Here is a 10,373-nt window from a genome sequence, read left to right on the forward strand (position 1 = left end):
TGTTCAGATGCACCAGAAGAGGACATCAGATCTCATTACGGATGGTTGTAAGCCACCATGTGGTTGCTGGGATTTGAACTCAGGACCTTCGGAAGAGCATTCGTTGCTCTTAACCACTGAGCCATCTCTCCAGCCCCTACTCTATCTTCTTATGGAATAGACAGACCATGATCCATCACTCAAATAAGGGAATAGCCCATTATCCTGCACAACTGAGAAGCCACACTGTAGGAGGCGCTGCCCGCCATGTGCAGGAAACAACACTGTAGGAGGCACTGCCTGCATGTGCAGGAGCTCATCATGGACTCCCACACGTGCACAAGCATCCCCGTGCTCTCATGTTAGCAGGCCGAGTGGGGAAAGCCTGCTCTGAAAGCTCTGGTGTGAGATAAGACACCTACCCTCTCAAAGTAGAACAAGTACTTCTTGAGGGCCTCCCTGGCCTGTGCTTGCTGGCTCTGGTTGACAATGTCAGGATTCTCCTTGTACCGACTACATTCATAGTACTCACTACCATGCGTCTTCCAGTCTCCTAGACACATCCAGCAGAAGTCTGCACAGAAAGAGGGCGAAGTCATTTATCTTCACAAGGAACCACACCCTCCTCCAACGCCCAGGCAGGAGAGTTGGGTGAAGGGGCACCCAAACATCACAAACAAAAATGTGCCCAAAAGAGTCTCATCTGTTCATCTAGAACACAAGCTGCCTAAATCAAATTTCTTCCTTTTTTGGTGTGTATGCACCTGTGCTCATGTGCATACATTTTGAGGATAGCGGTTAATTCTGAATGTTGTTCCTCGGGTTAGTCGTCCTCCACCCCATCCCTGCCCCTTTGAGATAAGCTCTAGGCTAGGCTGGCCAGCAGGAAATCCCAGGAACCCACCTGTCCCTGCCTCACCAACATTGAACACTGAGATTACAAATATGTGCCACCTATATATACCTATCTTTATTACCGGGGTAACAAATGGGTCATGTTACAATTGTGAAATTGAGAAACTGTGTGGGATACTCTCTGAACGTATCTTCAATTTGTAGGAATTTGATCTGGCAGGAAGAAAAAGGAAACTACCAATTTGTAGCTCCGTAAACTGGTCCCAGTGGATGAATGATCAAGAAACACTTTTTTTTTTAAAGCACCGTGGCAAAGCTATATACAGCCTTCTAAACGGCGACTTACAGGCATCTCAGAAAATCCCCTTTATATCTATCTGTTTTGGGAAAAATAAAGAACACACTAAATCTTGAACTGAGTGTTGGCACATGTCTGTAATCCACCGACTTGGGAGCCACAGATGGGAGGACTGCTGCAAGCATTCGGTCACCAAGCCTACACAGCATACCCTACCCATAAAGGAGGCTAGGGAAACAAGTCTTGCTGGATGACTGAGGGTCAGGTCACACCAAACTTACACGTCACCAAGACAGCAGTAGGATTATGAAACAATGTTCCCACCCCTCAAATCAAAAGTTGCTCTTAAGCCAGTTACAGTGACCTTAAGTGATGGAGGTTCTCTTTTGAAAGCACAAGAAACAGACCATGCCCCAGGACCGAGACCAGGCCTGGACTCACCGTGCTTACACTTGGAGCATTGCTGTCAGAGAGAAACACAAGAGAACACATTAGCAAGAGTACTTTGACCAAGAACTCCATGCTTGCATGCAAACTCTACATCATCATCTGCTGCTCACCATGTGATTACAGCCTCCATTCTTCTCGATGCAGATGTTGCACTTGGGACACTGAGGAGACAGAAGGTGCCATTAGGCTTACACATCATCAGCTCGGTTCTAAGAAACATTACCACAACTCCAAGCACCCATTGCTAGCTCATTGCAAGCACGTCTGGGGAGGAGTGTCTCACTTAAATGTGGCAGGTCACTGAGGCTGGAACAGCAATATAAGGAAATGAGGTCAGCGTGCTGGGATCTGAAATAATTCCACTGTCAGCTGAGGTCCACTAAATCCTCCACCATCTGTCCTTGCTAAGACGCCACTCAGGCTAAGCCCAGGCTGAGGCAGCAGCAGAAAGTGGGCCTGCTGGGAGAAACTGAGTCCTGCTCAGCTTGCTTGGACTCTGGAAACAACCTTAAAACTCTCCTCACATGTAAATGGACAGCGAGCCGAGAGAGGCAGAGCCTCCCCTCAGGGTGAAGCAGTCCTTGTGTGATGCTGACTGAGTCAGCGAGTGCTACACAGGAACAATGGAGTTAGCTTTAACAACACAACTCGGAGACTGTCTGCGCTTGTATTGTATAGTATTGCTATTTATGAGCTATGCCAATCACCACTCCACTCCCAAAGCCTGGGAGTAAATATCAACAAAAATTGGGTTTTTTTCTTCCCCCTCTCCTTCAGGTCAAACTTTTCTAAGACTTTGGAATTTTATTAAAATAAATGCATCTGGAGCTGAAGAGATGGCTCTGCAGTTAATAGCACTTGTTGCTCTTGCAGGGGACCAGAGTTCAATTCCTAGCACCACACGGTGGCTCAAAAATCACCCATTAATTCTAGTTTCAAAATATCCAAAAGGCACATAAGTGGTGGACATACATTAATTCAGGTAGAACATTCATACATATCAAGTAAAAATTTATATTATTATTATGTTTTCGAGACAGGATTTTGTTTTTGTTTTTGTTTTTCAAGACGGGGTTTCTCTGTGTAGCCCTGGCTGTCCTCTGTAGTCTAGGCTGGTCTCAAAATTAGAAATCCACCTGCCTCTGCCTCCCAAGTGCTGGGATTAAAGACATGAGCCACCACAGCCCAGTCAATTTTTTTTTTTTTTGGTTTTTCGAGACAAGGTTTCTCTGTATAGCCCTGGCTGTCCTGGAACTCACTCTATAGACCAGGCTGGCCTCGAACTCAGAAATCCGCCTGCCTCTGCCTCCCGAGTGCTGGGATTAAAGGCGTGCGCCACCATGCCTGGCTTTTTTTAAAGATTTATTTTATGTATATGAGTACATTGTAGCTGTCTTCATACATGCCAGAAGAGGGCATCGAATCCTATTACAAGGTGGTTGTGAGTCACCATGTGGTTGCTGGGAATTGAACTCAGGATCTCTGGAAGAGCAGTCAGTGTTCTTAACCACTGAGCCATCCATCTCTTCAGCCCGAGACAGGATTTCTCTATGTAGCTCTGGCTCTTTACATAGGCAGACCAGGCTGGCCTCAAACTTACAGAGATCCACTTGTCTCTCTCTGCCTTTGGAGTGAGCACCCATGACCAGTTCTAAAATTTAAGAAAAAAAAAAATGTATCCAAGGATAAAAATTGATAAAACTATAATACTAAGCATGGCAGTGTCCAAAGTCTCTAGGCAGAGCCCTAGGCTACATGCTCTTCTCAGATGGTTAATATACAGGGAGAGGCCGGAGCTGCATTACTCAGGAAAGACCCAGTACAGGTAACATATAGTCCTTACGTCTTTAGTGTGAGCACTAATGTAGTTAGCCGTTTCGGAGTCGTCTGCACACTTCGTGAGCCATTTCCGGATTGTGGCGCAGTCTGTGGGGGCGTGATACATCTGTCGACACTTGAAACTTAAAATTGGAAAAGAAAACACATTCAAACAGTCATTGGGTCAGGGTTTCCTTTTACATTTTCCTCTTGTTTGAATTAACAAATTCTGAATCAGAGATTAGGCAGAATCACTCCTTGAGGTCTTCGGGACTTTACGTGCTCGGGATTACAATGAAGCACACTATGAATGCTTCCTGATCTTGAGGGAAGAGATGCTCTCAACTCCCAGAAGTTAGCTTTTCCTTAAACCTCTTGGACGGTACTAACCCTTTCTGAAAGGAGTCAAACGAAGCCCAGTTTCCTTTTATCCGCCCCCCCCCCCGCCCCCTCTGAGTTGCTGGGAATTAAGCTCAAGGCCTTGAATTTTACTACGCTACAATCCCTGCCCTAAGGCCACCCACTGCTCTGTCCCCCTTTCATCTTGTGCCGTTTCTGCTTTATTGCATTACAGGCATGAGCCCACATGCCTCATGTGGTGAGGGGCTTTAATCCAGGGCTTTATGTTATACAAACACTCTACCAACTGAGCTACAACTTCAGCCATGAGCTCAGCTCCTTGAAAGGCAAGTGAGTTAGGAGTACCTTCATTTAGGTTTAAGGCAGGACTAAGACTTGGGGAACTTCTCTGTACCTTCTGGCTAGATGTGCACATGAGGATGCACAATACTAGCACGTGTAAAATCTGAGGGTATATTATATGTGAAAGAACTGAAGCTTAAACTGATGGGCTGTAGTGCGCACACCTTTAATCACAGCACTTGAGAAGCAGAGGCAGTTGGATTTCTGTGAGTTCTAGACTAGCCAAGTCTTCAGAGTGAGTTCGAGGATTTTGTATAGTCAGCACTATACAGAGAAACCCTGTCCCAACTACCCACACTCCTCCCCCAAAAAGGAACTGAAGCTCAAAAAAATAAAAGACAAAGCAAAGCTAGGACTCCGGCTTTCAATTTCCTTTTGTACAAGTCAACAGTAAAGGTCTGCAAGGCAACAACTGTTCAGTTCTCAACTTTTGGTGGGACAGAGTCCACTCGCCGTCCTGAACGGCAGAAGACAGCTCCCCCCCCCCCCCTTCCTGGGAATTTTTTTTTTTTTTTTTTTTTTTTTTTTGGTTTTTCGAGACAGGGTTTCTCTGTGTAGCCTTGGCTGTCCTGGAACTCACTTTGTAGACCAGGCTGGCCTCGAACTCAGAAATCCGCCTGCCTCTGCCTCCCAAGTGCTGGGATTAAAGGCGTGCGCCACCACGCCCGGCTTACTGTGAAGTTTCTATGAAGCCAGAACATCAGTCTTCCAGGGAGCTACAATTAGGACAAACTTGGATCTAAATTATGGCCCTGCTGTTTACTGGAAGTTAGTAACCTTGTACCTTGATTTCTTGACATAGAACACTAAGATGGTGACAGCAAATCTCAAAGCTGTGATGATGCAGGGGAATGGCTGGACAGAGGCTTGTCACTTAGAACTTACTGAATGAGGAGAATCTCAGATGTAGAATTCACCCATGAATCAGTTTTATACAAGTCAGCCAGTGCCAGCAGGGTGGCACATGAAGTCAGTCCTAGCACTATTATCAGCGAATGGGAGGCAGATTTTTGTGAGTTTGATGACAGCCTGGTCTACAAAGTAAGTTCCAGGTTGGTTAGCCAAAGTTACATAGCAAGATGTTGTCTCAAAATTAAACAATATAAGACAAACTGTGACCTGGGTTCAACTTTTAGCATCAACTGGCCATGATACAACTCTGGAGCCACAGCACTGGGAGGCACAAGGAAGGCCATCAGATGCTCAAGGTCATCCTTGGCTATGCTTTGAATCTCAGGCCAGCCTGAGCTAAATGAGATATTGCCAAAAAATATAAAAAAACAATAAACTTAAAATTTAAAAGTTAGCTAAAAAAGTCCCAACAGAGAAAAATAAAAAATGTTGAAGTCGCTGTGAACGGTCAAGAAGGTAGACAGTGTCTGGTCACGAGTACAGCATAAACCTAACATGTTTGTCAGGAATCTGTCACTCCCTTGCCTTCAGAGTCTGTTCATGTATCACAAATACCTTGAGGAACATAAACTGTTGGGAGCAGACCTGGCCACCTAGAGCTCTACTCTTCTAGACACTAGACGCCAGCTCTCCTAGCCCCACACAGACACATGCTCTCTGGAGGAAGACGGGTCACGAGCCCAGGACTGCTTAGCGTTCCCTCTCTTACCAGAAGACCTCGTTGCACCGATTGCACTGCACTCGGCGGGCTCTAGGCTCCTGTACCCGGATAACCATGGGGCAGTCTGCACCGGGGCACAGCTGGAGCTGGCAATGGCTCTGTGAACACACACAGCGGAGGGGAATGATGAAGAAAGACATCTGCTGACTGCTCAAGTGCCTCTGCACTTCCAGCCTACGGCTTACATCAAAGGACTAAACACATTTCAGATAGATGTTGTGAAGAACAGATATTAGCTAATTACTACAGAGAATCTTTCTTTAGCTTAAAACAAGGAGCCACTAACTCAAAGTTATTTTATAAGAAGGTGCAGAAGTGCACCTGTGGACTGGGAACAGACATGCCTGCCCATAGCTCCAGATACTTAGCTATTTGGAAAACTAAGGCAGGAGGACTGCTTGAGCCCAGGCAATTTAATCAAGGGGATCTGGGTCAGCCCAGGTAGAACATGTCTCAGGAAAAAAAAAATGTGAGCTCAGTTACCTGTGCATCTGACAGCTTGAGCACTCAAAGACCCTCAATAACCCACAGGAACAAATTATGCAAGGAAGAAGGCCTTGAGTTTATCCTGCATATGTGCAAGATAACAACTAATCCAATAAGCTTTTAAACTAAGTCATAACAGACAAGGTTGAAAAGTATGCTGTACAGAATCTGCAAAACTGGACAGACAGCCTAATAGGAGACAGAATGTAGAACTGACCATGCTGGTATCCTGAAAACGTTTTCAAATTATTAAAACCCAAACAAAACAGTCCTTCTTTGGGCTGAATTGTACTGAAAAACAAATGGAATAGCAACTCTTGAGCTCTGTCTGACCTGTGCTCACCCCCTCAAATAAGATGGCTTGCTCAGCTTGTCTAGTCATCTGTGTGTGGTCAGGTGGCAGGAATGACTGGCCATAATATGGCAGTGAAAATCAAGACGCAGGTAAACTAACGAGCAAGTGGTCTCATTAGCAGGGAAGCAACAGACAGGATTTTTTCTGAGCACAAGGTCTTTATCACAGTTTTTTTTTTTTTAATTAAATTATGCGTCTAGTATGAGGAATGAGTAGGTATGTGCTGATACATGCAGGTGCCTAAAAGAGCCAGAAGAAGGTGTTAAGATCCCCCGTGGCTGGAGTTATGGATGGGACATAACTAACACGGTCCTCTTCAAGACTCTAAAGTAATGAGCCTTTCTCCAGCTCCTCTACTTAGGTGATTTACCACCAGCTGTGACTGTACTGTATAAGGTAGTCTCAGGAAGACAGGGTCAAAGAACAAGGCTGTTCTTACCTCCACATAGTCCCTAAAGAGGTAGCGCCTGTATTTATCTCTCAATTCTTCATTGGGGAGCAAGGGAAATACAAAGTCCTCTGGTGTTCGAAGTGGACAATCCTGAGCCATACATGAGATTCCTGTTGAACAAAGATAATGAGATGGACAACCATACTGTACAAGTTACAATACAATATACTCATCCACTATGTTCAACCAACAAATTCTAATTTCATATAGGAAATTCTCTGTTCAAAATAGTTATCAAAGCTGGGTATGGTGGCACCTTTAATCTCAGAGGCAGATTAATCTGTGAGTTCAAGGTCAGTCTGGTCTACAAAGTAAGTCCAAGATAGGCATGGCTGTTACAAAGAAAGAGTGCCTTGAAAAACCACAAAACAAGACAAAACAACAAGAACTTATTCAGAGAGAGAAATTTACATATTTTCATAATAATGTAAAGAAGATATTGGGCCCAATTACCCAAATATCATTATAAGCACCACTAAATAAAATTATAATGTTAGATGTAGTGGCTCATGTCTTTAATTCCAGCATTGGGGAAGCAGAGGCAGAGTTTGAGGGCAACCTGATTTACATAATGAGATCCAGGTCAGCTAAGGCTACATGTGGAGATTTGTCTCAAAAAACCAACAACAACAACAAAATTATAGACCTAGTGACTAATATGACTAATGATTTTATACCATGTACATGTAATTATTACAAATACATTGATATTTTAGTGTTTTCTTTTTTTGGAGGGAAGGCAGAGAACACAATTTCATATAGTCCAAGCTAGCCTTAAGCTTGCCATGTAGCTGAAGCAGGCCTTGAACTCCTGATGCTTCTGCTTCTACCTCCCAAATGCTGGGATCACAATGTGCTACCATGCCTAGGCTAATATGCTGAGATTCTGCAGACAGCAATGAACATGGCTATTATTATCATCATCAGGGGACAACAAACACTCCTGCACCCGACAACCAAACCTGATATAGGTTACACTGCTCAAAGGCAGGAGATAGAGTCAAGACATGGTAGGCAGCTCAAAGGACAACTTCCTCAGCATTCCACCCCTCCTCCCACCTCTCTCTATGAAGTCTTAGCTACCCTGGAATTGACACTGTAGACTAGGCTGGTCTCCAATTCAGAGTTTAGCCTGTCTCTGACTCCTGAATATTGGGAATTAAAGATGTGCACCACCAATGCCTAAGGACAGTTCTCTTAAAAATGACACAAGATACTTTGTACCCACACCAATATTTCTAAAGCCCCTAATTTTCTCATTTTACTGGAGACTACTGAAAAGTTTTACTATTTAGACGGACTATAAAAACCTGTTAATCTTAGAAGAAATATTTACTTAAGTATATGAAAATACAGACTGAAAGACAAATACTTTAAGGCTGGAGAGATGGCTTAGAATATTTTAGTGTTAGAGCAGCACTTGCTGCTCTAACACAGGACCATTCCCAAAACCCACATGATGATCACCATCACCTATCACCTTAGTCCCAAGGATCGCATGCCCTCCTCTGACCTCTGCAGACACTAAGCACATACATGGTACACAGAGCTACACCCAGACAAAATACTTAATACATTATATACATAAAATCAAATAAATATGTTTTTCAGAAGACATTTTTCTTGAGAGTCATTTAATTTCAGTGCAGACTCACCTACACCAACACCATCTTTGACAAGCACTGAGCAATGCTGCTCCCAACAGCTTCGGCAAAACTGATGTTGGCAGGCCAGAGAGAGCAGGTTTTCCTTCCTCACAAATTGCATACACACTGCACAGTGGTGAGGGGGATGGGCTGTGGGGACCTAGGAGGAGAGGGGGAAAGGGGGAGAAGGAGAATACACACCATATAAGGTTCTGAAAGGCTGAACTGTAAAGGTTCTAACAGTCCACACTACAGTTTGTCAACAGCAGTGGTTTTCCCATATAAACATGCCCAAATCACAAAAACAGATTAGCTTCTAGGGTTTTGTTTTTGTAAAAGACCTGGGTTAGGTTCCCAAACCCGCATGGCAGGCCGCACCCATCTGTAATCACAGCTCCAGGGGATCCAATACTCTCTGCTGGCCTCCATACACACTAGGCATGCATGTAGTACACATGCAAACTTGTAGGCAAAACACTTATGACTTTAATCCCAGCACTCAGGAAGCAAAGGCAGGCAGATCTGAGTTTCAGGCAAAGCCTTGTCTATATAACAAGACCTTGTTAAATAAAAGAGAAAAATTGGGAGTGGGAGTGGGGGAGAATTAGGAGCAAAATAAGGATCTTGGGTATTCTATACAGCACCAAGCAAAGCTAGAGCTTACACTGTGAGACACAGAGAAAGCCACAGACACTCAAAGACAGCTCACTCTAGCAGAAACACTCACATGTTTGGATGGATTAGGTTGAACTCGAGCCTCAACAAGCAGCTGAGCAGAATTAGACCTGTACCTAGAAAACAAAAGGCAGAAACAGAATCACATCTGAAGACATTTTTAACTCTCAGAACAGGCCATCAGGTGTTGTGTTGTGGTTACAGCAAAGTGTCTTTTACTTTGTCAGCATAATGGTACATGTCTATAATCCTGGCACTTAGCAAATCTGAGGCCAACCTATTCTACATAGTATGTTTCAGGTTATCTCTGATGGTTTCTTTATTGAGCCAAATTTCATTTTATCTCAATACATTCTTTTCTTTAGGGGATGGGCAGGAGCAAGAGGGTGGAGACAGAGTTTTACTTTGTAGCCCTGGCTGCCCTGAAACTCTCACAGACCTAGCTGTTTCTACCTTTTTTCTTTTCTTTTTTCTTTTCTTTTCTTTTCTTTTCCTTCCTTCCTTTCTTTTCTTTTCTTTTTTTTTTAAAGATTTATTTATTTATTTATTATATGTAAGTACACTGTAGCTGTCCTCAGATACTCCAGAAGAGGGCGCCAGATCTCGTTACGGATGGTTGTGAGCCACCATGTGGTTGCTGGGATTTGAACTCAGGACCTTTGGAAAAGCAGTCAGTGCCCTTAACCACGGAGCCATCTCTCCAGCCCTGTCTCTACCTTTCAAGTATTGAGATTGAAGGGGTGTGCCACAATGTTCAGTTGTTCTGTTTAGTTTTTACTATTTATCTTGTGTATGAAATTTTTGCTTGCATGTATGTATATGCACAATCTGCACGCCTGGTGCCAAGTAGGCCAGAAGGGGACACTGGAGCCTCTGAAACTAGAGTTATATAGAGTCAGTTTGTAGCTGCCATGTGGTGCTAAGAATTGAATCTGGGCCCTCAGCAAGAGCAGTAAGAACTCTTTTTTTTTTTTTTTTTGGTTTTTCAAGACAGGGTTTCTCTGTATAGCTCTGGCTGTCCTGGA

General features: G+C 44.0%; 1 protein-coding gene across 4 annotated transcripts in view; it reads right to left on the minus strand.

The window, feature by feature from the left end:
* Arih2 (ariadne RBR E3 ubiquitin protein ligase 2) overlaps positions 1 to 10,373 on the minus strand; it is a 51,240-nt gene that overhangs the window by 5,653 nt on the left and 35,214 nt on the right. For all 4 annotated transcript variants that reach the window (XR_003837563.1, XM_021171368.2, XM_021171367.2 and 1 more), the window contains 8 exons: positions 9,401 to 9,464; positions 8,683 to 8,833; positions 7,016 to 7,137; positions 5,724 to 5,833; positions 3,426 to 3,543; positions 1,693 to 1,743; positions 1,574 to 1,595; positions 402 to 553 (listed from right to left, as the gene is read on the minus strand). Coding sequence is in view for 3 of the 4 variants with exons in the window: in XM_021171368.2 (XP_021027027.1) it covers positions 402 to 553; positions 1,574 to 1,595; positions 1,693 to 1,743; positions 3,426 to 3,543; positions 5,724 to 5,833; positions 7,016 to 7,137; positions 8,683 to 8,833; positions 9,401 to 9,464 (790 nt within the window). In the remaining variant the exon portion in view is untranslated. The remainder of the gene's footprint in view (positions 1 to 401; positions 554 to 1,573; positions 1,596 to 1,692; positions 1,744 to 3,425; positions 3,544 to 5,723; positions 5,834 to 7,015; positions 7,138 to 8,682; positions 8,834 to 9,400; positions 9,465 to 10,373) is intronic.

This window comes from Mus caroli, chromosome 9, assembly GCF_900094665.2.
Source record: "Mus caroli chromosome 9, CAROLI_EIJ_v1.1, whole genome shotgun sequence".
In the NCBI taxonomy this organism is placed as follows: domain Eukaryota; kingdom Metazoa; phylum Chordata; class Mammalia; order Rodentia; family Muridae; genus Mus; species Mus caroli.